At 40.4% G+C, this 25,032-nt stretch overlaps 1 protein-coding gene across 1 annotated transcript in view; it reads left to right on the top strand.

Moving 5' to 3' along the window:
• The window catches only part of PRTG (protogenin), a 121,256-nt gene extending 96,490 nt beyond the window's left edge, over positions 1 to 24,766 (top strand). The window contains exons 12-20 of the mRNA XM_025389515.1: positions 2,688 to 2,783; positions 4,096 to 4,282; positions 5,555 to 5,682; positions 6,793 to 6,963; positions 15,324 to 15,506; positions 17,518 to 17,638; positions 19,713 to 19,878; positions 23,396 to 23,500; positions 23,903 to 24,766. Coding sequence (XP_025245300.1) covers positions 2,688 to 2,783; positions 4,096 to 4,282; positions 5,555 to 5,682; positions 6,793 to 6,963; positions 15,324 to 15,506; positions 17,518 to 17,638; positions 19,713 to 19,878; positions 23,396 to 23,500; positions 23,903 to 24,157 — 1,412 coding nt within the window. The 3' untranslated portion in view covers positions 24,158 to 24,766. The remainder of the gene's footprint in view (positions 1 to 2,687; positions 2,784 to 4,095; positions 4,283 to 5,554; positions 5,683 to 6,792; positions 6,964 to 15,323; positions 15,507 to 17,517; positions 17,639 to 19,712; positions 19,879 to 23,395; positions 23,501 to 23,902) is intronic.
• The last annotated feature ends 266 nt before the right edge of the window (positions 24,767 to 25,032 follow it).

Here is a 25,032-nt window from a genome sequence, read left to right as displayed (position 1 = left end):
CCTAAAGACACTCTTCTAATTGAGTAGAGACAGAATAAAGTATTTTTCAGCTGGGCATGTTGGCTCACACCTGTAATCCCAGCACTTTGTGAGGCCAAGGTAGGTGGATTGTTGAGGCTAGGAGTTTAAGACCAGCCTGACCAACATGGGGAAATTAGCCAGGTGTGTGCCTTAGTATATGCCTGTAGTCCCAGCTACTTGGGGGGGGCTAAGGTAGGAGGATCACCCGAGCCCAGGGAACTGAAGGCTGCAGTGAGTCATGATCGCACCACTGTCATCCAGCCTGGGCAGCAGAGTGAGAACCAGTGTCCAAAAAGAAAAAAATCATTATTATTAGGAGACAAGCTTCTTTTGACAGAGGCATAGGTGTTTGTGTAAATTTAGAGACCCTGTACTTTGTCACGGAAATAACAAGTTCTTGGTTCAGCTTCATGCATATTGGACATTCTCCTTAACACCTTTGAAGGCCTACTGCAGTGGCTCATTCCTGTACTCCCAGCACTTCGGGAGGCCAAGGCGGGCAGATCGCTTGAGTACAGGAGTTGGAGACCAGCCTGGGCAATATGGTGAGACTGCGTCTCTACACAAAATGCCAGGTGTGGCAGTATGTGCCTGTAGTCTCAGCTACTTAAGAGGCTGAGGTGGGAGGATCATCTGAGCTCGGGAGTTTGAGGCTGCAGTGAGCTGTAATTGCACCACTGCCCTCCAGCCTGGGCAGCAGAGTAAGATCCTCTCTCAGAAAACAAACAAAAGAAACCTTGGTATCACAGCTTACACATAAAATGGGCATAACATCTACCTTATGGCGTTTTCTGATAGTCAAATGAGATGATGTATCCAAAAGACATTTTCTGTAGGATGGTCAAATGCTAGATGAGTCTTCTTACCTTTCTCTCCAGAAAGGTTAGAAGTGTTCTAAGTCTCAGAAATTTTTCATCTTGTATTTTTTTGAAAAGAGAAATGGAAATGAAAATATTTTAGAAAATTCTTTCAATGAATTTTAATATTAAATATTAGAAAATACCCATTTCTAAGATATTTATACAAACATATTACTTTGGAGAGTTTTATAAACTTTATGTATTTTTTTGGGATTTTATTTAGTTGGTTTATTTTAGAGATGGGGCCTTGTTCTGTTGCCTATGCTGGAGCACAGTAGCATAGTCATAACTCACCACAGCCTCCAACTTCTGGGCTCAACTGGTCCTCCTGGTGCAACCTCCTGAGCAGCTGGGACTATGGCATGCACCACCGCACCAAGCTAATTTTTATTTTATGTTTTATAGAGATGTGATCTTGCTGTATTGCCCAGGCTAGTCTTAAACTCCTGTCCTCGACTTCCCAAAGTGCTGGGGTTACAGGTGTGAGTTACTGCATCCAGCCTCTATTTTTAGATTTTTAAATGTTTGGATTCACTCTAGAATTATTTTTAACTTTAATTTCACGTCGTTTTCCAGATTGGTTATATCTATTAAGGATTATTGTTTTTCCTTATGAAATGTTGAATTTATTTGTGTGGGTTTTTTTTATTTAGAGAAGTATAATAGAGAAATATATTATTTTTCAGTTGTACCCTTTTTTTTTTTTTTTTTTTGAGACCGAGTTTTGCTCTGTCACCCAGGCTGGAGTGCAGTGGCACAATATTGGCTCATAGCAACCTCCACCTTCCAGGTTCAAACGATTCTCCTGTCTTAGCCTCCTCAAGTAGCTGGGATTACAGGCATGTGCCATCACGTCCGGCTAATTTTTGTATTTTTAGTAGAGATGGGGTTTCACCATGTTGGCAAGGCTCGTCTCGAACTCCTGACCTCGGGTGATCCACCCGCCTTGGCCTCCCAAAGTGCTGGGATTGCAGGCATGAGCTACCGCGCCCAGCCTGAGTTGTATATTTTTGCCTTGAGCAAGTATTCTGTATTTAAATGTCATCATAAACAGTTAACTTAAATGTATTTTTATTATTAAACTTTTTGATTATTTTTTAAATTATGTAAGTTAAAATATATAACTATTTTTTCAAAGCCTTGAAAAAAGTTGTTTTAATGTGCATTGGATGGACCTTAGTTTTAGTATTGTGATAGTTAACAAACACCAGTAGAGGGAGCTCCAACTCATCTTTCTTGGTGAAGTTCGCACTTGAGAATGTAGGTTTGTAGAAAGAAAGGATACATTTAAACTTAAAACTTAAGCAAAACATGGTTATATAAATTTTCAAAGGTACTAAAGAATGAGAATTGTAATTTTCTTTAGCTTTTTGGAATAAAACAATCTCAGTTTGATTTCCATACTTTGAAGTAAATAGCCCTCAAATATAACTGCCTAAACAAAAAACTTCTACAAAGTGTAATCTCTTGCAAATGATCCATCAAGCAACCCAAGGCTTTTAAAATCAAGAATCTATCTGCCAGTTAAAGAAGAGGAGGAGGAAGAGGAGAGAAAGGAAAACAACGGTAGTGTTATTGTTTGAAATTAGATTAAGGAAAGTAAAATTGTAAATTATTGGTAGATGGGTCACAATAGCAGTGTCATATGAAGCTGAATTGCTGAGTCATTGAGCCGTAATTTTATATTACTGAGAACTTTTATGCATTCAGAAGACTTTTGAACCAAAATCTGTAAAGGCTTCGTTCAGAACCTTTGCTCAGATCTAAAGACCTGGTCCTAATTATTTCCTATTGGTTTCTTTATAGACCCCAGAAGAAAATATCATGTGAGGCTCCTGGCTTACAACAACGTAGAAGATGGCTATCAGGCAGATCAGACCGTCAGCACTCCAGGATGCGTGTGTAAGTGAACGCCGTGGCCGTTTGTTTTACTGTGGCTCACACTGTTCTTTCTCCTCCTCCTCCTTTAATACAGTCTCACTACTCCTTGGAAGCCTTGGTGGCTTAATTACTTTATATCATCTGTGCTGCGTAGCATAGTTTGTTTGTTTTCATTTTTTGTTTGTTTGTTTGTTTTTTGTTTGTTTGTTGCCTCCCGGGTTCAGGCGATTCTCCTGCCTCAGCCTCTCTCATAGCTGGGACTACAGGCACCACCACCATACCTGGGTTTTTTTTTGTTTTTTTTGTTTTTGTATTTTTAGTAGAGACAGGGTTTCACCATGATGGCCAGGCTCGTCTCGAATTCCTGACCTCAAGTGATCCACCCCTTGGCCTCCCAAAGTGCTGGGATTACAGATGTGAGCCACCACAGCCTGGCCGAAGTATCTTAAACAAATAGGTGCTCAGTAAATATTTAAGATATATTGAATTATAAGTCCTATTTTCATGTTGCATACAGAGGACTATTAGACATTTAACTGAGGAAAATAACCACTGAATATCTACATACTGAATTTTTTAAAGTCTGCTTTTCCCTCGAGGCTGTTTCTCTCCACTTGCTGTTCCCTTGTACTGCTCTTGAGAAGGATGTTCTAGTTTTAAGTCCCCCACTGATTTTCTTGGTGTCTTTGGCTAGTAGCCTGACTTCTCTGTGCTTCTGCTTTCCAATCTGTTAAGTATCAGTAATGTAGTCACACACAGCAGAATGACATTTCCCTCAACAGTGGACCACATATGTGACAGTGGTCCCATAAGATTATAATGGTGGTGAAAAATTCCTATCACCTATGACATTGCTGTTACAATCTCATAGAGCAACCTTTTACCATTTCTTTGTTTGGATATGTTTGAAAACACAAATACCATTGTGTTACAGTTGCCCACAGTACGTAGTACAACATGCTATACAGTTTTATAGCTATGGGTAATAGGCTATAACATAATGCCCAGGTGTGCAGTAGGCTATACCATCTAGGTTTGTGTAAGTGCACTCTCTGATGTCCACACAATGATGAAATCACCTAATGAAAAACCTAACACGTTTCTTAGAATGTGTCCCTGTTGTTTAGTGATGCATGACTGTTTTTGACTTCTTAGTTAACTCACGGAAGAGCTGTTTAGGTTTGGATGATATATCTCCAGATCACTATGTGTCTCTGGTGGAAGAAAGACCTAAAATCTACTTATAGGGTGGGATATTATTATTTTACCATTTTACCACTTTCTATGTTAAATGTTATGTCGTATCGTAAATTAACATTGTTTTTCTCAATAGCTGTTCGTGATCGCATGGTCCCTCCTCCACCACCACCCCACCATCTCTATGCGAAGGCTAACACCTCATCTTCCATCTTCCTGCACTGGAGGAGGCCTGCATTCACCACTGCACAAATCATTAACTACACCATCCGCTGTAATCCTGTTGGCCTGCAGAATGCTTCTTTGGTTCTGTACCTTCAAACGTATGTAGCTCCTATTAATGGTTATTTTCTTTGCTTACCTCCCCACGCCCCCCTCCAACTCATACTTCTTACCATCTTGGGCCCAGCTTGGGCTTCACCTGTAAGCATTTGTTTCAGGACTTAAGTTATTTATGAAGTGGCTGGGAGTTTTGCATCCTTACCATATTCTGAAAACTGTACTTTTTGACATTTAATTTATATAAGTGATTTTTAAATTTTCCTTGCCTCATGCAACAAGATTAGGCAAGAAGCTATTATTACTCTCAAGTGACTAAACTTAGCACGTTTAAAGAAAGAAAGGAGGCCGGGCGCGGTGGCTCAAGCCTGTAATCCCAGCACTTTGGGAGGCCGAGGCGGGTGGATCACGAGGTCAGGAGATCGAGACCATCCTGACTAACATGGTGAAACCCCGTCTCTACTAAAAATACAAAAAACTAGCCGGGCGTGGTGGCGGGCGCCTGTAGTCCCAGCTACTCGGAGGCTGAGGCGGGAGAATGGCGTGAACCCGGGAGGTGGAGCTTGCAGTGAGCCGAGATCGCGCCACTGCACTCCAGCCTGGGCGACAGAGCGAGACTCCGTCTCAAAAAAAAAAAAAAAAAAAAAGAAAGAAAGAAAGGAGACTGTTTTCATGCTGGCAGTCAAAAAGTAGGGCCAGTTGTCATTTTGTTTCTAGGTTAGAGTTAGAAAGATGCCCATCACGGTTCTCTAAAAGAATGATTTTTGGGAGGCTGAGGTGGGAGGATTGCTTAAGTCAGAAGTTTAAGATCAGCCCGGACAACATAGCCAGATCCCATCTCTACAAAAAAATTTTTTTTCGAATCGGCCAGGCATGGTGATGCATGCCTATAATCCTAGCTACTTGGGAAGCTAATGCAGGAGGATTGCTTGTGCTCAGGAGATGCAGGCTGCAGTGAGCTATGATCCCACTACTGCACTGTAGCCTGAACCACAGAGCAAGACCTCGTCATGAATGAATAAATGAATGAATGAATGATTTGACTTCCAGTATTTCAGAGGAAATCCCTTTGTATTGGGACATTTCGAGTTTGCTGTCAAAGAGAGGCAACTGGTAGGCTTATTTCTACAGGACAATACCAAATTTAGTATTTTAAAAGTCCAATTAAATTGTTCTTTAGTCTAAACATTTTTTCATATAAAATGAGGAGGTAATGAAAAATAACATTATGCCCTTACCTATTTGGAAATGCTGACATTCTTTTAGAAACAATAATATACTACCAGCATTAACACCTTCATCCCTCATTATTATAGATCAGAAACTCACATGTTGGTTCAGGGTCTAGAACCAAACACCAAATATGAATTTGCTGTTCGATTACATGTGGATCAGCTTTCCAGTCCTTGGAGCCCTGTAGTCTACCATTCTACTCTTCCAGAAGGTAAAGAAAACAGCTCCCTATAGATTTTACCTTTTAAAAAAATTAGGGAAATGTTTAAAAAATATGTATGTCATTCTGAGTAGGATACTACTCTAGTTGCCACCTACCACTTGATGGCTTAAATTTAATGTCCTTTTAGAAACCTTAAAAAAAACCAGTGTGCTGTTCAAATCTACAGCCAAAAAATTTTTAAATGGCAGTAAGTGAATGTTTGTTAATGATCTTGGGAGCTCACATTATAATGAAGTCATTTCTGCATGAATAGCAGCTTGATAGTGTGCACAGTGCAATATATATATCGGATTGAGCACCAATTCTGTAGCTTTCATGGCTTTAGCTAAGATATTTTATGTCTCTAGACCAACATTTTCTTATCTCTAGAATGAGGACGAAGGACTAGATAATCTATTATATAAGCATCATTTCTGCTGTATTTTAATTATACAGAGAGAAAGTAAGGGACATTTATGACAGTGACCATAGGACTTTTTTGCTATGGTTTTGGCAATATTCCATATGAGATGTGTTAAAAACCAGCTCTTCACACTTTTAGTGTATATTAAACATGGAGTCAACTTAAATTCCAAGATTTTACTGTTTTTCACAGATATATTATTAGATGTAAGTCTGCCCTGTAAATTCACTGATTCACAATTTTTCCAGGAATAACTAAATGTTTTAATGTCAGGAGCATTTTTTTCACTGGCCTCCAAGATCAGGTTAAGTTGATGTTCTATACATGTTAGTAAGAACTATCAGTACTAATGGGGTGAAACCTGATACCTAATGGACAAGGTACTGTTGATGGAAGTAAACATTTCTAGTTAGCAATTTAGCAAAACGTTTCAGGAACCTTAAAAATGCTATCCCTTTAACTTAGATTCTCCTATCTAGGAATCTACTATCTCAAGTTTTTTAATGTTTAAATATTACGAAAATACAAGAAGAAAAATAGTACTTCACATTATCATTAATGATCTTTGAAAGCTGTAATTTTTTTTATGGTGGTTTCTAATTTTCTGAACTTTTTTCTAAGCCTGTAAGCCAGGTATTTGAGTATTTATAAACCATTTTACCCTACTAATACAACGTTTTGTTGTGTGTGCACAGCACCAGCAGGCCCACCAGTTGGAGTAAAAGTGACGTTGATAGAGGATGACACCGCTCTGGTTTCTTGGAAACCCCCTGATGGCCCAGAGACAGTTGTGACCCGCTATACTATCTTATATGCATCCAGGAAGGCCTGGATTGCAGGAGAGTGGCAGGTCTTACACCGTGAAGGTAAATACCATAAATTGCCATGAAGGATAAAAAGTAAGATTATTTTAATATTAAAGAAACAAAAGGAAAGGGGAATCTAGAGTTTATTTTGAATTTACATTTTCATGTGTGAAGTAATTAAAGATTTGGGCTTCGTTCAAGGAGCATTGGGAAGCCATCCACCAATTTTAAGAATAGTTTGTTTCAAAAAGGTTACTATTACTTTTGTTAATAGAAGAGATATAGCCGGGCGCAGTGGCTCACGCCTGTAATCCCAGCATTTTGCGAGGCTGAGGCAGATAGATTACCTGAAGTCCGGAGTTCAAGACCAGCCTGACCAACATAGTGAAACCCCATCTCTACTAAAAATACAAAAATTAGCTGAGTGTGACGGCAGGTGCCTGTAATCCAAGCTACTTCAGAGGCTGAGGCAGGAGAATGGCTTGAACCCAGGAGGAGGAGTTGCATTGAGCCGAGATCACACCATTGCACTCCAGCCTGGGCAACCAGAACAAGAGTCTGTCTTTGGGGAAAAATAAAAAAGGTTTGATTGAGACCAACTGGAGATTAGAGTAATGCAAAGGGACTAGTTAAGAAGTTACTGTAGCCGTCCAGGAAAGAGATGATAGTCCTGGACTAGGATGGTGAGGATTAAGATGGAAAGGATAGGATGGTTGGCAGATATTAAGGAGTTAAAATTGATAGAACTTGATAGCTTGGATGACAGGAGGGAGAGAAGATTAAGGAAGGGAGATTTGTTATGGATGAGTCATAGGTTTCTCATGGTGTGTCTTGCACAGGAGAAGGAAACACTGGAAGGAGATATGATTTAAGGGAGAAGACCTTAGTAGTGCTAAAGGGGCTAAACAAGTTTTTAGGATTCTTACTGCACACTTTTATCATATCCTTTTCTAAATCTTGCATCTTTTTTTTTTTTTTTTTTTTTTGAGACAGAATCTCAGCCTCTTGAGTAGCTGGGACTACAGGCATGCACACCACCAAGCCCAGCCTAAATCTTGAATCTTTATGTTGGACAAGTCCTATTTGCCAGATTTTAGATAGGCCATCACGTAAATAGTAAAACTTCATTATTTTGGCACTTCCTTAATTTAGGCATACATTCTGAGAAGAGAGTAGTTTGCCAACAAATAAAAAGCTGAAGAAGAATTTCAAGCAGGAAATGTAGTTGCCACCTGTACGCTATATTCTATACACTATACAGTATGAGGCACTCCCACATTCATTATACCTTTCAAGAGGAATATTTACCCAATTAACGAGATAAATTTAAAAGATATTTATGTGCATGTAATATAAAACTATGAGTTTTAAAATAAGCAGATGATAACTTTACCTGGAATTTTGATCTTTGCATGTTTGTATTTTTCATTAAGCAGAAGAAGCCCCACTAAATAATGATTTACTGGTCACTGAAGAGACTTGAAAGTGCTAAGTATTTGGCAGCAATGTGATTTTATGTTTATATCGGTTATCTATTGCTGCCTAACAAACTAGTCTACAACTTAAAATAACCATTTGTTTTCTTACAATTCTTTGAGTCAACAATTTGGACTGAAATCAGCTTGGCAGTTCTGTTGGTCTCTCACGAGGCTGCAGCCGTATTACAGTTTTGATAGGCTCTGAGTAGTCTAAAAATGGCAAGAGAGAGGCTGGGCGCAGTGGCTCACACCTGTAATCCCAGCACTTCGGGAGGCCGAGGCGGACGGATCACAAGGTCAGGAGTTCAGGACCAGCCTGACCAATGTGGGGAAACCCCATCTCCACTAAAAATACAAAAATTAGGCGGGCATGGTGACACATGCTTGTAGGTCCAGCTACTCGGGAGGCTGAGACAGCAGAATCGCTTGAACCTGGGAGGCAGAGGTTGCAGTGAGCCGAGATCGTGCCACGGCAGTTCAGCCTGGATGATAGAGTGAGACTCGACTCCGTCTCAAAAAAACAAAACAAAACAAAACAAAAAAAACAAAAAACCAGCAGGAGTGGGCTCCACAGTCAGGAAGAGAAGAGAGGAAGCCCCGTGTACAAAGCTTTCACAAGCCTCTGCTTTCCTCACATTCACTATGTCTGATTGGGCAGAGTAGGCTACATGGTCAAGTCTGGAACCAGTGTCGGGAGGGCTACAAGGGTGTGAATCCATGGGGGTGTAATTCACTGGGATCCTCAGTATTAGAGTCTACCACAGTATTCTTTTTTTTGGAGATGGAGTCTCACTCTGTCACCCAGTCTGAAGTAGACTGGATCTTGGCTTACTGTAACTGCTGCCTCCGGGGTTCAAGTCATTCTCCTCCTGCCTCAGTCTCCCGAGTGGCTGGGACTACAGGAACACACTGCCATACCTGGCTAGTTGTTTGTATTTTAGTAGAGTTGGGGGTTTCACTGTGTTGCCCAGGCTGGTCTCAAACTCCTGAACTCAGGCAATCTGCCCACCTCAGCTTCCCAAAGGGCTAGGATTACAGGCATGAGCCACCGCCCCTGGCCTCACAGTTTTCTTAAAATGTATAATTTAGTTTCAGTCATTCAAGTCCAAAATGATTTCTTGACACAGCAGTTAACCAAATAACTAACCTGATTCAATGAGGTGTTCTAAGTATTAATAAATAATTTTGATAGCATGAACACATACTTCTTTGAGTTCTTCATTTGCACCTGCCTAACAAGAAGCAGTATGGAGCTGGGCAAGGTGGCTCATGTGTGTAATCCCAGCACTTTGGGAGGCTGAAGCAGGTGGATCACCTGAGGTCGGGAGTTCCAGAACAGCCTGGCCAGTACAGTGAAACCCTGTCTCTACTGAAAATACAAAAAATTTAGTCAGGTGTGGTGGCAGGCGCCTAAAAATCCCAGCTACTAGGTAGGCTGAGGCAGGAGAATCACTTGAACCCAGGAGGTGGAGGTTGTGGTGAGCTGAGATCATGCCATTGCATTCCAGCCTGAGCAACAAGAGTGAAACTCTGTCTCCAAAAAAAAAAAAAAAAAAANTTGAGGCATGAAAATCACTTGAACCCAGGAGGTGGAGGTTGCGGTGAGCTGAGATTGCGCCACTGGACTCCAGCCTGGGAGACACAGTGAGGCTCTGTCTAAAAAAAAAAAAAAAAAAAAGGCTGGGCGCAGTGGCTCACACCTGGAATCCCAGCACTTTGGGAGGCCGAGGCAGGCAGATCACGAAGTCAGGAGATCGAGACCATCCTGGCTAACACGGTGAAACCCCGTCTCTACCAGAAAAGTACAAAAAATTAGCCAGGCATGGTGGCAGGCACCTGTAGTCCCAGCTACTCAGGCAGGAGAATGGCATGAACCCGGGAGGTGGAGCTTGCAGTGAGCCAAGATTGCACCACTGCATTCCAGCCTGGGCAAGAGTGCAAGACTCTGTCTCAAAAAAAAAAAAAAAAAAAAAGAAGCAATATATATATTGTCTGGCTCCTTTTAAATGTATTAATTTGTAATTTTGGAACGGAACTCAGAAAATAGTATTTTGCCTCATTGATGGCTCAGTAGTGAAAGGGATTACAGTTACAGATTTTTACATCTATATAAGCCTTTCTAGCTATATAATAGAGCACAGGAAAAATAATGTTAGTTGCTGTGGTTTTAAGAAACATTTGTGAAAAGCTTTTGTCATTCGTTAAATGTAGAGGACTTTTTTCATAGCTAAGTCCAAAGGTTCATAGAGAACAAATAAATCAGTAAAAAGCAATTGAGTTTACTTTTCTGAGAGAGAAAAACAGAGTTTGACTCACATTTAAACAAAAAGCAAGGAATATAACATGAAAAGTTAAAATGTCTTGTATGTATAATTATGGCAGCTTTTGGAAAAGTTATGGTATAGAAAAAGATGAAGGAAAAAAGAATAAGGGTGTCCATTTCTCTTTCCCATATACCTATTACTCTTCTATACATACTAGGTTTATACATATTTATGTATATATTTAATTCACATATTTTAATACAAATGGAACAAGGTATTTGTCATGGATCAAAACATTTAAAAATGTTTCTGGTGAACGTATAGTATTTGTGGCTAAAATAGTACATGGTAAGACAATGGTTGAGCAGAAACATGATATGAAATTATACTTGTATGTAATTTAAAGTGGATCAAAAGTTATAGGGCATGGTGGCGTGCACCTGTAGTCCCAGCTACTTGGGAGGCTGAGGCAGAAGAATCTCTTGAACCCAGGAGACGGAGTTAGCAGTGAGCTAGGATCACGCCACTGCACTCAGTCTTAAAAAAACGAAATTATGTTCTATCTCAGCAATTAATGAATTCTGTCCTTTATGAGTTTCCTGATATCACAAAGATGCCCCTCTTCAAAAAATTTTTGTCATGATTAAATAAGTTTGATGAATACCATATACCTTTCGTCTTGTTAGAGATTCGCACTGGAAATTAGAAACCCTGTGATAAAGGAATCCATTTAACTCAACATTTGCCAAATGAATTGGACCACCAATAGTAGGAATATTTTCTTTTATTAAACTAATTCTTACTGAGTGGTGACTATGTGCCAGGCTCTATTCTAGGCACTTGCAGTACCGCAGTGTACAAAACAAAGTCCCTACCTCCACTGGAGCTTGTATCACAGGTAACAAACCAACAGACACATACATTTTCAAGTAGTGTCATAAATGCTATAAAGACAGTTACAATAGGGAGAAGAGACAAAGTGATGGAAGCAGTAAAAGAGTTCCTGTGGAAGAAAGGACATTCAAACATAATCCTGTGGATATCTGGGGGAGGTGCAAAGGCCCTGAGGCGGAGGTGTGCGTTGGCATGTTAGAGGAACAGCAAGAAGGCCAGGGAGGTTGGAGTGAGGGGAAGAGCAGGCAGTAAGAAATGAAGTAAGGAGGTAACGAAGGGCAGATGTAGACCAGACTTCATGAGCCATAGATTTTATTCTAAGAGAGAGGACGGTTTTGGAGACCTTTGATAAGTTTACGTTTTGAAAGGATTGCTCTGGCAGCCACCTGAGAAATGGATTGTAAGGAGGTAAGAGTGGAAGCTGGGCGACCATTTCATAGGCAGGTGTCCATGTGAGAGTTGATGAGGGCTTGGACAGGAGTGGTAATGGTGAAAGTAATAAGCTGTTGGAACATAATTTGAAAGAAAATATGCTTGTAGATATGCAAGCAGATATGCTTGTAGATTGATATGGGGCATAAGAAAAAACAGAAGCCACATCAGTGGGAGAAATTAAGGCTTTGGTTTTGAAAGTGTGAAATTTGAGATGTGTCTTAGATGTCCATGCAGAGAGGCTGATTAAGCAGTGGGAGGATTAAGTTTATGGGAGAGTTTTAGACTAGAGATATATCTAGTTATCAATGTATAGGTGATATTTAAGGCTGTGGATCTGGAAAAAAATCATATAAGCATGTGGACAGAAGAGAGAAAAAAGATCTGAGATTGTATCCTGGGGCACTTCTCCAACCCCAAAATCTTTTGCTTTTATAATTTAAATGCACATTTATGGTCCAAATATGAAAAAATGTTTTCTGTCTTGCAAAAGAGGAAGAAGAGGAGTTGGAGGTAAAGGAAGAAAACTTAACTTTTATTTATACTTGCATCAGATACTTGCCAATGATAGTTTATTTAATCCGTATAATAATTTTATGAGGTGGGAACTATTGTCTCCATGAGGAAAATACAGTTCAGTAACATGCCCCAAGTCAGAAATTGCTCACCTGGTTACATGACGAGATTTGACCAGCATTGATGTGAATTAGCCTGTTACACGGTCTTGCTTGTAAGATTCCTAATCTGACTAAAGATTCAGACACATACAAAAGGCAGGAGACAGAAATAATCACACTAATTAAGATTGAGAAGTCTGTTGAAAGAATATAGACAGATTGCTTTATTATTTGTGAAATGCTTTGAGTGTCCTCCTAGGGGAACCAGAATGTTACAGTTTCCCTTTTTTCTAAATGAAGATACTTTTTGGGGGAAAAGGGGAGTGCGTGCACACGTGTACTGCTGGTCTGTGTATAAAACTTAAATTAAGTGAAAAGATTTAGTTTCTGGTAGTGATTAGTTTTTGCCAAGTACTTTTTAAAATTTAAATGTGTTTTACCATAAAACAGAAACTCTATTTATTTATATCTCTGTTTGTGAAGACATGGAAATGTTCTTCCTTTTAGTTAAGTGTAACATGTCACCATACATCTTTGTTTTTTTAATTCATCTGCCTAAAAACACAGCAACAGTGGAAAGACTCTTCCTGATTCTAAATAAGGGTCACTTTGTTTATTGAACAGTTGTGTACTCAAGTAGCTCACACTCTCTTTAGGCCAAGCTGAAACCAGAGAACATGAAAACAAGTTGTGTTCTGGCTCCTGGCATCGCTGCTGGAGGTTTGGCTGCCTCACACTGTGTGACCTGCAGAGGTGGCCTCCGTCTCATGACCTCAGCTTTAAGATCACCCCACGTTTCATTTGCCTAATGAAATACAGTCCAGCAAGTGCACTGGAGTAGCTGCCTTTGGCCAGGAGGCAACTGTCACAAACTATTGTAAACTCTTTGAAGCTATTGTAAGGTTGCCCTGAGTCAGGAAAAAATGAGATGAAATTGGCACAAGAAAACTAGATTTCCCTGTGCATGTCCACCCACAAACAGTGCTGAAACAACTTTCTGGTTGAATTTCTATTACACCTTTAGCACTAGAATTAATTCCTAGGGTAGGAATTTTTTTGTAAGACAAATACTTTGGTGCAGTGGCAGAACAAGGGCAGAAAGGCACCTCCAGAAATGGCAGTGTCCAAATAGGAATCTTTCTTAGCAGTCATGCAACAGAGAAAATACCTTTAGATACCAAATATCATATATAAATTCAAATGATAATTGCTTATGAAGAGAAGTAGATCTTACACAGATTTCTGGTGGTGATTTTGGTAGTTTAATCTGAGACCTGTCTTCAGTACTCTGAGGTTCCTGCATAACTGTGCATTTTCTTCCCTGTTTATCTTGAATCTGTGATAATAATTAGGCCAGGCCGGGTGCGGTGACTCACACCTGTAATCCTCACACTTTGGGAGGCCGAGGTGGGCGGATCGCTTGAGGTCAGGAGTTGGAAACCAGCCTGGCCAACGTGGTGAAATCCTGTCTCTCTTAAAAATACAAAAAAATTAGCCTGGCATGGTGGTGGGTGCCTGTAATCCCAGCTACTAAGGAGGCTGAGGCAGGAGAATTGCTTGAACCCAGGAGGTAGAGGTTATAGTGAGCCATGATCGTGCCAGTGCGCTCCAGCCTGGGTGACAGAGCAAGACTCCATCTCAAAAAAAAAAAAAAAAAGGGCCGGGTATGGTGGCTCACGCCTGTAATCCCAGCACTTTGGGAGGCCAAGGTGAGCAGATCACGAGGTCAGGCGATCGAGACCATCCTGACTAACATGGTGAAACCCCAACTCTACTAAAAATACAAAAAATTAGCCGGGCATGGTGGCAGGCGCCTGTAGTCCCAGCTACTCAGGAGACTGAGGCAGGAGAATGGCGTGAACCCAGGAGGCGGAGCTTGCAGTGAGCTGAGATTGCATCACTGCACTCCAGCCTGGGCAACAGAGCAAGACTCCGTGTCAAAAAAAGAAAAAAAATTAGGCCAGTAAAAATATATTCATGCTTTCAAAAATAATCATGTTGTTCTAATTTAGGAAGGAAGAACAAGATTACCTGTCACAGCTATTACCATAAGTGGTTTAAACACTTCCAATTAAAAAAAGATTCTTACATTGGATTTTTAAAAATCCAATTATAATCATTGAAAGCTTGGCACCATGGAGTGTGCCTGTAATCCCAACTACTGGGGACCCCAGGAGTTCCAGTCTAGCCGGGCCATGTAGCAAGACTCTGTCTCTAAAAAATAAGAATATAATTATTGAATCTGGGTTCATTATAGCATTATTTCTGTGTGCATGTTTCAAATGTTCCATAATAAAATGTCCCAGATTCTATTTGTATTCATATCTCTGTAAAGAGTAAAACATTATATACACAAACACATATATATACATATATATACAAAAAGTCAAACAAAAATGTGTCCTATTTTTAAGAACTCCTGAAACAGAATTACAGAAAAGGATTATATTGGGGTAATATACATACTGCAGTGTTAAGTGAAAACTCTAATATGTAAAAATTCATGCAGTAAATATGTATTCACAAATATTTATGCACACCCACAAAATACACTAAAATGTTAATGGAAGATTGTAATTTTATTTATATTTCTCTTTATTTTCTAAATGTTCTACAATATGTGTCATCTTTATAATCAGAAAAATATTTTTAAAAATAAAGGACCATGTTTATATAATATGAATGAAAGAATGAAAGATAAATGTTCACTTAATTGGTAATTGATGTATTTATAGGGGCAATAACCATGGCTTTGCTAGAAAACTTGGTAGCAGGAAATGTGTACATTGTCAAGATATCTGCATCCAATGAGGTGGGAGAAGGACCCTTTTCAAATTCTGTGGAGCTGGCAGTACTTCCAAAGGAAACCTCTGAATCAAATCAGAGGCCCAAGCGTTTAGACTCTGCTGATGCCAAAGGTCTGTATACTGCCATAGTCTCTGTGATTTTTCTTAAGAAAAAAAGTGTTAGGCCGGGCGCGGTGGCTCAAGCCTGTAATCCCAGCACTTTGGGAGGCCGAGACGGGCGGATCACGAGGTCAGGAGATCGAGACCATCCTGGCTAACACGGTGAAACCCCGTCTCTACTAAAAAATACAAAAAACTAGCCGGGCGAAGTGGCGGGCGCCTGTGGTCCCAGCTACTCGGGAGGCTGAGGCAGGAGAATGGCGTGAACCCGGGAGGCGGAGCTTGCAGTGAGCTGAGATCCGGCCACCGCACTCCAGCCTGGGTGACAGAGCCAGACTCAGTCTCAAAAAAAAAAAAAAAAAAAAAAAAAAGAAAAAAAGTGTTGTTCCTTACACTTTATTTCTGCTCCTACAATTGCCATATCCCTAAACTGGCTCTCGGTTCCTTAAGTTGTTGCTGATGAGGTTCTGATGTTATGGAGATGCATGGCTTTTCCTGGTACTCCTACAAGGAGGCAAAATTACCTCAGAAATAACTCCATTTTGAAATCACTGTTTCCAGTTACTACTTCTCGCAGCTGTGCATCCACCAAGACAGAGGAGTCACATCAGCCGTGAACTGGTGGGAGTGGGCTTCCTGGGAGGTGTCACAGAAATAAACAGCAGTGGTGGTTGTGGTGTTCAAGTTAAGAAGAGAGCATGGTTTTCATTAAGAGTTTTCACCACAGAAAAACAGCCTTTCTGGAGAGAAAGTTGTTTGTTTGTTTGTTTTTCTCCCTCTCTCTCTTCAGAAAAGCAATTGGAAAAAATATCTTTAAAGAGCCAGCCTTACTCTACTCATCACAGCTGTCCATATGCTCTCAAAAAAGCTGGTGCCCACTGTAGCATAGGACTGGACACTGCCTTTGCCTTCTCTCTGGGGGAGTAGGCTTGTGGAGAAGAGGGGCTGCTCTAAATGGAGGAAATGCCAGCTGAACTCAGGGCAAGATTAAGGGCTCTTAGCTTCACAAAGAGTGGTCATTTGGTGCCAGGGATGTGTGTGTGTTAGAATGAGAGAGGAAAAGAGCAGGACAGGGCAGTCAGATTTAAGAACAGGAAGGAGGTAGCCATTGTAGCTACCATATTATCAAGGGAAATGGAAAGCAAGGCTCATATTGGCTTCTCAAATACCTTGCCACTCAAAGTAGTCTAGAGCCCAGCCTCATGACATTACCTGAGCGCTCTACAGACAAGCAGAATCACAGACTCCACCCCAGACTTCGTGAGTCAGAGTCGGCATTTCCACATAATCCCTGGTGACTCACAGACACATGAAAGTTTGAGAAGCCCTGCTTTAGTGTATGTAGATGGAAAACGAATCTGCAACATACAGATCTGCTTTTAAGGCAGCATGACATAAAATCTGTTCTTGGGTCTGTCAAGGAACATCTATGTTTTGTGCCTGTTTTATAAATTATGAATTGATGTTCATGATTGCTATAATATGATATCTAAAACTCACTTAAAATCTTTAATATTGGGCTGGGCGTGGTGGCTTACACCTGTAATCCCAGCACTTTGGGAGGCCAAGGTGGGCGGATCACGAGGTCAGGAGATCGAGACCATCCTGGCTAACATGGTGAAACCCCGTCTCTACTAAAAATACAAAAAATTAGCCGGGCGAGATGGCGGGTGCCTGTAGTCCCAGCTACTCGGGAGGCTGAGGCAGGAGAATGGCGTGAACCCAGGAGGCGGAGCTTGCAGTGAGCTGAGATCGCACCACTGCACTCCAGCCTGGGCGAGGGAGCGAGACTCCGTCTCAAAAAATAAATAAATAAATAAATAATATTTAATATTGGAAGATAAATCTGTTTCTGAAATCACTGATTAAAGATTACTGTGTGTCCTTTCTGCTTTGATATTGACAATGTCAAAACTTTTCCTATGAGATAAAGAAAAATTTTGGAAAAGCAAGTACCTGAGAATTATAAATTGAATAATTTATTTTTCTGATTGATTCTGAGTAACTGTGTTTTCCCCTCTAGTTTATTCAGGATATTACCATCTGGACCAAAAATCAATGACTGGCATTGCTGTAGGTGTTGGCATAGCCTTGACCTGCATCTTCGTCTGTGTTCTCATCTTGATATACCGAAGTAAAGCCAGGTGTGTTTGCATTGCTAGAGAGGTTGAGGTAAAAAACATTTCAATTGCAGTAGCCCCAGGAAACAAATGAAAATCAAGTGCCTTTTAGAGTAACTGGGATTTTCCACTTTAAAATAAATGTGCAGTATTGTTCCCTGAGTTCTTACAGCTATAGAGATGTGCTCATTTTAGAGGGAGAGTATTTTCTTGCTATTTGAAAACATTATGCCAATATTCTTTTTTTAATTTAATTTAATTTTTTAAAATTTTTTTCGAGACAGAGTCTCACACTGTCACCCAGGCTGGAGTGCAGTGGCACAATCTCGGTTCACTGCAAGCTCTGCCTCCTGGGTTCACACCATTCTCCTGCCTCAGCCTTCTGAGTAGCTGGGACTACAGGCGCCTGCCACCATGCCGGGCTAATTTTTTTTGTATTTTTAGTAGAGACGAGGTTTCACCTTGTTAGCCAGGATGGTCTCAATCTCCTGACTTCGTGATCTGCCCGCCTCAGTCTCCCAAAGTGCTGGGATTACAGGCATGAGCCACCACGCCCGGCCAATGCCAGTATTCTTAAATGAGGACTAGTGTCTTGTTGTTGTTGTTGTTGTTGTTTTGAGACAAAGTCTCGCTCTGTTGCCCAGGCTGGAGTGCAGTAGCTCACTGCAACCTTCACCTTTTGGATTCAAGCCATTCTCCTGCTGCAGCCTCCCAAGTAGCTGGGATTACAAGCGCCTGCCACCATGCCTGCTAATTTTTGTATTTTTAGTAGAGGCAGAGTTTCACTGTGTTGACAAGGCTGGTCTGGAACTCCTGACCTCGAATTATCTGCCCACCTTTGCCTCCCAAAGTGCTGTAATTACAGGCGTGAGCCACTGTGCCCAGCCTAGTGTCCTCATTTTCTTAGTATTTTGAGAAACAGAAAGAATATCCTTTGGTTTAAAAATAATAATAATGGCACACTTGTGCAGGCATGGTGGTAATCACACCTTGGTAATCCCAGAGCTTTGGGAGGCCAAGATGGGAGGATCTCTTGAGGCCAGGAGTTTCAGACCAGTCTAAGCAACATAGTGAGATCTTATCTCTGTGAAAAATGTTAGGCCGGGCACGATGGCAGGAGAGCGAGAGATCCTGTCTAAAAAAAAAAAGAAAAGAAAACACAATTGATCATGTTTACAAGAGGATTTCTTTTTCTTACTATCTGGAATATTTTCTATCTCAGTAACAGTACCTGAAATGCCTGAGTCGCTGAGAACACCACAGGACATATGGTGGGATTTTCTAGGCAAGCGTTAAAACAAATGTAGCAGACATGGATTGAGTATCTGTCAACTCTGTCAGGAAATCTCATCTATGGATTGACTTTGGCCAAATTTTTAGCAGTAGCTTGCATTCAGTGAACTTGTCTATTTTTCGCCTTTTATATTTTAGGTTTTGTTTTCATTTATTTTCTTAAGGTTTTTTTTTTTTTTTTAATTAAAAAAAATCAGCATCAAATCCACGATGTTTTAGGTAATCCCCGTCATTAGACTCCCTCCATTAGCATAGATTTTTCAGTTTACTCTATATCTTTTGTATTTCTACATAGAAACATACTACTCAAAAACATTATGTTAATGAAATAGTTCTAACATTTTTGTGTATATTGAACTGCCTTAGTTTTATTGTCCAAGTGTCTCACTTTAAGATTTTTTAAATAAAATATTTATGCACATTGTTTAGTACTGCCTAAATCTTGAAGTACTACTCTAAATTTACCATCAATAATTGGAAAGTGAATTGTTATGCTAGTGTAATAATCCTCAGACCTTAAGGGGAAGATATAAGTTAAAAATTATAATTTCTGCACAAATTATGAATAAGCAACAATAATTATAGAGAGTAATTTTATATGAAGTAGACATCGAGGCAAAAAGAAATAAAGATGCCTCTTCAAATAATAAAAGTTTGCAAATCTAACATTTGATTCTAAAAATATTTGAGAAATGGGTATTAAAGAACTTCATTGCTTACAAAGTTTCGTTGATAGGCCAGGTGGTTCATTTACCTGTATCTTCTATGAAACTAGAAGACTTCCTCTTCTTTGCCAATGTTTTAGGAAATCATCTGCCTCCAAGACAGCACAGAATGGAACTCAACAGTTACCTCGTACCAGTGCCTCCTTAGCTAGTGGAAATGAGGTAGGAAAGAACCTGGAAGGAGCTGTAGGAAATGAAGAATCTTTAATGCCAATGATCATGCCGAACAACTTCATTGATGCAAAGGTACTGAGCTGCAGGATTTGCTGCATAAGCCTTTCTTCCATTCCTCCTCTGTGTGTGTGTAAAATGTACTTCCCCCAAAATTGTGTGTTGAATATATTATATCAATACTCTTATTAATGAAATACTGAAATTTTACCCAGATCATTCCTTACATAAAATATTTAGGGGGAAAAAGGTGAGGATAGATAAAAGGTGAGAAAGAGTTATAGAAAAAAGTGAGGAGGTAACAAAAACTCAATTAGATGAGATTATATGGAGTGAAGTTGTCTTAACCAAGAACACCATGGTCATTAGTCTATATTTACTATAGTTTGGACTGACCTGTATTTACTGGGTGGTCACCATTTTGTTAATCCATTTGACTTAGTTTGGCTGATTGTTGAACTTAATTGCTCATCAGAACATCCCAAGTATGAATGACATTTTAAAAAATATGGAGCATCTAAATAGGTGCCTCAAGATCCTTCATTTCATGGCTGAAGAAAGTTGGATATAGTAGAGAAACACCATTGGAAGAAGTTACTTCATGTCCTTTCCAGTATATATAATAATAGTGCTATTGTAAGCATTCTGAACAATACCTTTTAAAATTACCTTTAGTCACATTACAACTTTAGATATTGTACATTATTGCAATAGCTCCCACAACCAATGTGCTATAAATCAGTTGTCAGCAAACAGTCCCACCCAGGCTAAACTGGGGCCTGTTTTTGTGTGGCTACCTTCCGAGCTAAGACTGTTTTCTTACTTTTTTTTTTTGAGATGGAGTTTCAGTCTTGTTGCCCAGGCTGGAGTGCAATGGCACGATCTCGGCTCCCCTCAACCTCTGCCTCCCGGTTCAAGTGATTCTCCTGCCTCAGGCTCGCAAGTAGCTGGGATTATAGGCGTGCACCACCATGCCTGGCTAATTTTGTATTTTTAGTAGAGATGGGGTTTCACCATGTTGGTCAGGCTGATCTCAAACTCCTGACCTCAGATGATCTGCCCACCTCAGCCTCCCAAAGTGCTGAGATTACAGGTGTGAGCCCCCGCACCCAGCTGTTTTTTGCGTTTGTAAAGATTGTTTACAAAAAAAAAAAAAAAAAGGTGGTGATGATGTGACACAGGCCATATGTGGCCTGCAAAGCCTAAAATAGTTATGATCTGGCCCTCTACAGAAAAAGTTTGCCAAACCCTGTTACAAATTATTTTTCCTTTATCATTTCCTAAAATTTAGAATAACAGAAGTATAACAAAATTTCAGGCAGTTTTGATACTAAATTTTATGAATTATATTCAACAGATGTAATTTGTTTGTATCTAGTACATCATATACAATACATATTATAGGTGAATATGAATAAATGAATATTTGCTATTTCTCTTTTTTTTGTTTGCAGCCTAATTTAGGTTTTACTTTCTAATACAAATTAATCCATTCAACTTATTTCAGATTTATCTAAAACATTAGAACCTAAAACTTTTAAATGAGCTTAAAAAGTACTAATACAGGCCAAGCGTGGTGGCTCATGCCTGTAATTCCAGCATTTTGGGAGGCCGAGGCAGGCGGATCACCTGAGGTCAGGAGTTCGAGACCAGCCTGACCAACATGGAGAAACCCCATCTCTACTAAAAATACAAAAATTAGCCGGGTGTGATGGCGCATGCCTGTAATCTCAGCTACTCGGGAGGCTGAGGCAGGAGACTCGCTTGAACCCAGGAGGCAGAGGTTGTGATGAGCTGAGATCGCAGCGTTGTACTCCAGCCTGGGCAACAAAAGCAAGACTCAGTCTCAAAAAAAAAAAAAGGCTGGGCGTGGTGGCTCAAGCCTGTAATCCCAGCACTTTGGGAGGCCGAGACGGGCGGATCACGAGGTTGGGAGATCGTGACCATCCTGGCTAATACAGTGAAACCCCATCTCTACTTTAAAAATACAAAAAAACTAGCCGGGTGAGGTGGCTGGCGCCTGTAGTCCCAGCTACTCGGGAGGCTGAAGCAGGAGAATGGCATAAACCCGGGAGGCGGAACTTGCAGGGAACCGAGATCCGACCACTGCACTCCAGCCTGGGCGGCAGAGCGAGACTCCGTCTCAAAAAAAAAAAAAAAAAAAAAAAAAGTACTAATATATATACTGTGATTGTATTATTACTAGTTTGGAAGTAGATATGAGAGAGGTTAGGAGAGAAGCAGAGTGGGGAGGATGTTGTAGGGAAAAAAAGAAACTACAATGAAAGGAGCAGAGAGGTAGAGGCCTGAAGTGAAGGAGAGAAACATGTTTGGAGAATCTCTTAATTCCCTTGGGTTAGCCCTAGAGTTGATAACTGCATCTAATGTCATTTTGTTGAGCATATGTGGGTTCATTATGGGTTTTTTATCCCCATCTGCTTTTAAAAATTTTCAAACATACAGAAAGGTTGAGAGAATAATGTACAGAATATACAGATTAATAAATGTTAATGTGATAATTTCATATCTTTATATACTTTTTCCTTGCTATACCATTTGAAAATAAGTTTTGGAATATATAGCACATATATATATCTTAATGTGTTTTGGAATATATACTTTATGTATAATCTTAAAAATCTTTTATATTGTTTTGACCACTAACAAATACCCTGACTATGTTGTACTGCCTATTTTTTGTTTGTTTGTTTTGTTTTGTTTTTGTTTTGTTTGAGATGGAGTCTTGCTCTGTCACCCAGGCTGGAGTGCAGTGGTGCAGTCTCGGCTCTGGGTTCACGCTATTCTGCTGCCTCAGCCTCCCCAGTAGCTGGGACTATAGGCTCACGCTGCCACACCCAGCTAATTTTTTTTGTATTTTAGTAGACACGGGGTTTCACCGTGTTAACCAGGATGGTCTTGATCTCCTGACCTCGTGATCCGCCCGCCTCGGCCTCCCAAAGTGCTGGGATTACAGGCACGAGCCACCACGCCCGGCCTGTTTTGTTTGTTTTTATTCGAGATGGAGTCTCGCTCTGTTGCCCAGGCTGGAGTGCAATGGCGTGATCTTGGCTCACTGCAGCCCCCACCTCCTGGGTTCAAGCAGTTCTCTGCCTCAGCCTCCTGTGGAGCTGGGATTACAGGCGCCTGCCACCATGCCTGGCTAATTTTTGTATTTTTAGTAAAGACGGGGTTTCACCGTCTTGGCCTGGCCAGCCTTGAACTCCTGACCTCATGATCCACCCACCTCGGACTCCCAAAGTGCTGGGATTACAGGCATGAGCCACTGTGCCCAGCTGTACTGCCTGTTTTAAAGAAGAAATAATGACATCTATGATCATTTTTGTTAACATTTAAGCATTTTGTGTACTAATGTTTACTATTTAGGTAATGGGTACACTAGAAGCTCAGTCCCCACTACCACACAATATACTCATGTAACAGACATGCACATGTACTCCCTGAATCGAAAATAAAGTTAAAATTAAAAGGGAAATGTAAAGCATATAGTCAAAGTTAAAGTATGCACTACTTGTGCTAAAGTGAAATCTGTGATACCAAGATATTTTACATTTCCCCTCTTTTATTTCCTCAGGGAGGAACTGACCTGATAATTAATAGCTATGGTCCTATAATTAAAAACAACTCTAAGAAAAAATGGTTTTTTTTCCAAGATTCAAAGAAGATACAAGTTGAACAGGTAACCTATCCAAGTGAGAAAAATGTTTGGCAATGCATGATATATGAAATGATGGTTAAAAAAGAGGAAAATGTGAATTCATGCTTTATTTTAATTTTTTTGTGTTCTTCATGGCTGTGATTTTATTAATTTGGGGCATGACTCTGTGGAGAGCGAGGTGAATGATAACTGAATAGAAGTTGGAATAGTCATCAGAGCTGTGATTTTCAGCGGGGAGTGGGGTCAGTGGGGAAAGGGATAGGAGCAGGAGCGTGCATCAGAAGCACTGAAGAAGCTTTTGACACTTCGCTTGCCACAGGTAATTCTGATGTGCTCCTACCCGTCTGAGGGGACCTGATGAGCTTTTGCTCAGGGACTTGATCAGTCTGGACTCTCATTGCCATTTTATCTTTTTTTGTCTAGCCTCAAAGAAGATTTACTCCAGCCGTCTGCTTTTACCAGCCAGGCACCACTGTATTAATCAGTGATGAAGACTCCCCCAGCTCCCCAGGTCAGACAGCCAGCTTCTCAAGACCCTTTGGTGTTGCAGCTGATACAGAACATTCAGCAAATAGTGAAGGCAGCCACGAGACTGGGGATTCTGGACGGTTCTCTCATGAGTCCAACGATGAGATACATCTGTCCTCAGTTATAAGTACCACTCCCCCCAACCTCTGATTCTTTCACTGGCAGTGATTCAGGTGGAGATTCCGCAGTGGGGAAGTGTGAAGACCCTGCTGTGTCATCCGTTACTGAGCAGACTTCCTCCTCAGTTCTGCAGCCGCCATCTGCCATGCTATGCTTTGATAAAAATGATTTTCCAATCTAGACGGCCATGCTCAGGTATTCTCACCAGTAAGTCTGTTCGAAGGACAATGAACAGGGAGCCAAAGCCTTTTGTGAAAACCTTGGTATCTTTATGGGGTTTTTCAACTTTTTTTGAATGTGTTTTTTTTTTTTTATTTTTAAACTTGTGTAATTTGAATGTTTCATCGTCAGCAATGTGAAAGAACAGTCGAGATGTTTGACTGGATTATAAAATATATCACTGGAGCAAAGGGAAGACTTTGGAAAGCCCCTTTGCTGAGTATCTACCTCAGTTTGCCTCCTGGCAAACTCTGAAGACAACTTCGTTACCTCATTTGTTGTTAGAGTTTATCTCAGCTACATAACCAATGATACTTCCTAGTAGTATTGTGTTTTCATTGCTGTGTGTGTAATGCGTGTGATCAAAGGAGTCATATAGGTAGATGAGTAAGAATGTTTATCTGAAGCTCTGATTTTTTTTAAAACAGAAACTATGACATCTGCATGGTTTGGATAAATTCATACCTCTGGCAGTGAGGACCATTAAACCACTGAGAAGAGGGACTATTTCTTTTAACGAATGACCAAAACAAGAAAGTACATCTCTTTTGAGAACAGAACTATTCAGCACCAGATAGGGATCATTTTTCTTTTTTTTTTTTTTTTTTTTTTTTTAGAGACGGAGTCCCGCTCTGTCGCCCAGACTGGAGTGCAGTGGCCGGATGTCAGCTCACTGCAAGCTCCGC

Source organism: Theropithecus gelada, chromosome 7a (genome assembly GCF_003255815.1).
Source record: "Theropithecus gelada isolate Dixy chromosome 7a, Tgel_1.0, whole genome shotgun sequence".
In the NCBI taxonomy this organism is placed as follows: Eukaryota; Metazoa; Chordata; class Mammalia; order Primates; family Cercopithecidae; genus Theropithecus; species Theropithecus gelada.
This window is presented reverse-complemented; position numbering and strand designations above follow the sequence as displayed.